Source organism: Phalaenopsis equestris, unplaced genomic scaffold (genome assembly GCF_001263595.1).
Source record: "Phalaenopsis equestris unplaced genomic scaffold, ASM126359v1 Scaffold229571, whole genome shotgun sequence".
NCBI lineage: Eukaryota > Viridiplantae > Streptophyta > Magnoliopsida > Asparagales > Orchidaceae > Phalaenopsis > Phalaenopsis equestris.
Window position 1 is genome coordinate 1 of NW_018247544.1, and position 2,682 is coordinate 2,682.

Genomic DNA, 2,682 nt, shown 5'->3' on the forward strand with positions numbered 1-2,682 from the left:
TCATTATCCTAAACTAGTCCTAGATTCTAAAAAAACTGAAAAGACATTTACATGATTTAAAGCCAAAGCCTTGTGAAAGCATTTAACAACCATCTCTTGCCTTACAAAATCATAGAATGAAGATAATTTTCTGACCTTTGTTCTATCTCATAAGGATGTTGACTTGGAAACTGGAAAGACATTTACATGATTTAAAGCCAAAGCCTAGTGAAAGCATTTAACAACCTTTGTTCTATCTCATAAGGATGTTGACTTGGAACCTTGCATCCTTGCTCTTTATTATTGATTATGACCTTGAAATTCGCATTTATATTCTGTATCAATTACACTATTACAAAAGCATTATTTTAGAATAAGAAAAACATTATCCATATCCTGACATTGCTCCACCTATTGCTTGTTAAAGATAAAGTAACATCTTAAAAGTGGGGGGAAGAACAACATTAGAATCATCCAATCACGTTTTAGTGCAAAATTTCTACAATGAAAGACCAAGTTACATGTTTTGAGATAGAACTAACTTTCATGCATATGCTTTTATAACTAAGTGGAAGCTGATGGAGAAACTGAAGGAAAAAATTCATAATTAAAATATTAACTTATTGCCACAATACCAGGTGAAGTTAACATAAATAATATGACAAAAAGCTTGGCAGAAACAAAACCATATACCTCTTCGTTGAAGGAGGCCAATCACAAATACATTTAAGAAACCCGCATTTTCCAACAAAGCCTGAATCAGCCTATGTGAATTGTTAATGCACCAGTCCATCATCATATGAAAACACAATTTTTACTGCATTTTCAACAATTCAGCTTTCAGCAGCTTCAACTTGATCAAAATCTTGTCTATTTGTACTCAAACCAAGCTCTTCCTCAACCACCTTCCAACCACGGATCAAACTCTCAGGGAACCTCTGCCTTACCACACTGATCACCATTTTAGCTTCCTCTACCTTCGAGTTTTTTGCTAACCACTCCACGAAAGGCCTGAGCGTCCGGAAATCAGGAATCCTATTATGCTTCATGCTGTCCTTAAAAAGATCAAAGCCAGCATCAAAATCCCCTTTTTCACAAAAGCAATTCAGCATAATCTTAAACGTTGCTGCATTCGGCTCACAAGCCTTATTCTTCAGACCTTTATAAACCTCAATCGCATCATCAAATCTCCCAGCCCGGGAGTAGCAGGTCATGAGATAGTTATATGTGATCTCATCTGGCTTCAACCCAGCAGCTTCTAACACTGCAATGGACTCTAGCACCTCCTCTGGACTCCCATGAAGGGCCTTCTGCATGACCTTTACATTATAAGTAGCCAAATCTGGTTTGCAACCTTTCTCCGTCATCACATTCCAGAGCTCCTCGGCCTTCTCTTGCTCTCCTTTCTTGTAAAGCGAATCAAGAAGAGTCGTGTAGATGAAACTTGTAATCTTAAAGCCCTTCTCTTCCATCTCCTTGAGAATCTCAAGGGCTCTATGAGCCTTTCCGGAAAGGCATAAGGCCTTAACTAGGATGCTGTAGGAGACCGCATCAGGGGAAATGGAATGTTTCTCGGATAGCTCTTTGAAGAGCTTGCGAACCTTGCGGTGCTTCTTGGCGCGCACGGCGGCTGATAAGAGAGCGTTGAAGGATAGAGTCGTGGGAGGGGTGGAGCAGAGGCGGCAAACGTCCTCGAACGTAGAGATAGCATGGTCGAGCATGCGCGCGGAGCCGTAGGCTAGAATAACGGTTGCTACGAAAGATTCTTGAGCAGCTGCAGGATCAGATTTGCGGGACTCGAGAAGGGATTCAACGTCGGCGAACCGGCGGGCGGTGGCGAGGCGGCGGACGGCGAGATCGAAGGCAAAGCGGGAAGAGGCGGGGGAAGAAGAGGACTTCGGGACGGAGGAGATGATGGAGAGGGCTTCGTCGGGATCGTACTCCCTGAGAAGGAGGGACTTGGCGGCGGAAGGGGAAAGCGGTGAAGAAGCAGATGAGGCTAAGGAAGTGTCATCAGTAATGGAGGAAGCGTTGCTTTTTGAGAGGCAGCTGACTATGAAGCGGGGTGGGAGCGAGTGTCGGCTACGGGCGACAGAGAGAATCGCCATTTTTTTTAGGGCTGGTATAACCTAGTAGGGTTTTAGGGTTGGTGGCAGGGAGAAGGAGCTTGGTGGACTTGATTTTAATAACTGTGTTATGTGCTTGTAGAGTTGTAGGTATTTAGGGTATAATATAAAATATGTGCTTGTAGAGTTGTAGAGTTGTAGAGTTGTAGGTATTTAGGGTATAATATAAAACATATATAAATATTTTGAAATTTATTTAGTTTTGCTTAGAGGAAAATGAAATGCAAATAAAGTTTGGATGGATTTAGACTAAACACTTAGTTTATTTTTCATGTCTTTCAAATTAACCAATATCAAGTTAATTCGAACTATATATCAAAATTACATGCCTCGTGCGAACGAGTTTTGAGATTTTTTTATCTTTTGTTGGAAGTAAACCAGATGTTTAGATATTTAGATGAATAAAAAATACCCACTTATGAGTAACTTGGTTAGATGTAAAACGACCGTAAAGAATACAAAATATTGGGTTTTGCCTTTAAGATTAGTTTTATATTAAATTCATATTACTTCAAATCAAATAAAAAAATAATTTTTTGCATTTGTAATTAACATTTAAAATATATTCTATTTACTT

The 2,682-nt window shown here is 39.9% G+C and overlaps 1 protein-coding gene across 1 annotated transcript; it reads right to left on the reverse strand.

Moving 5' to 3' along the window:
* Window positions 1-583: 583 nt before the first annotated feature.
* On the reverse strand, window positions 584-2,167 carry LOC110038038 (pentatricopeptide repeat-containing protein At4g36680, mitochondrial). Its single transcript, XM_020742796.1, has one exon. It carries the CDS (start codon window positions 2,085-2,087, stop codon window positions 813-815), a length of 1,275 nt encoding a protein of 424 aa, XP_020598455.1. The 5' UTR covers window positions 2,088-2,167; the 3' UTR covers window positions 584-812.
* Between the last annotated feature and the right edge of the window lie 515 nt (window positions 2,168-2,682).

Coding starts and splice junctions, on each gene's coding strand:
- LOC110038038 (XM_020742796.1), bottom strand. CDS start 2,087: ATGGCGATTCTCTCTGTCGCCCGTAGCCGACACTCGCTCCCACCCCGC.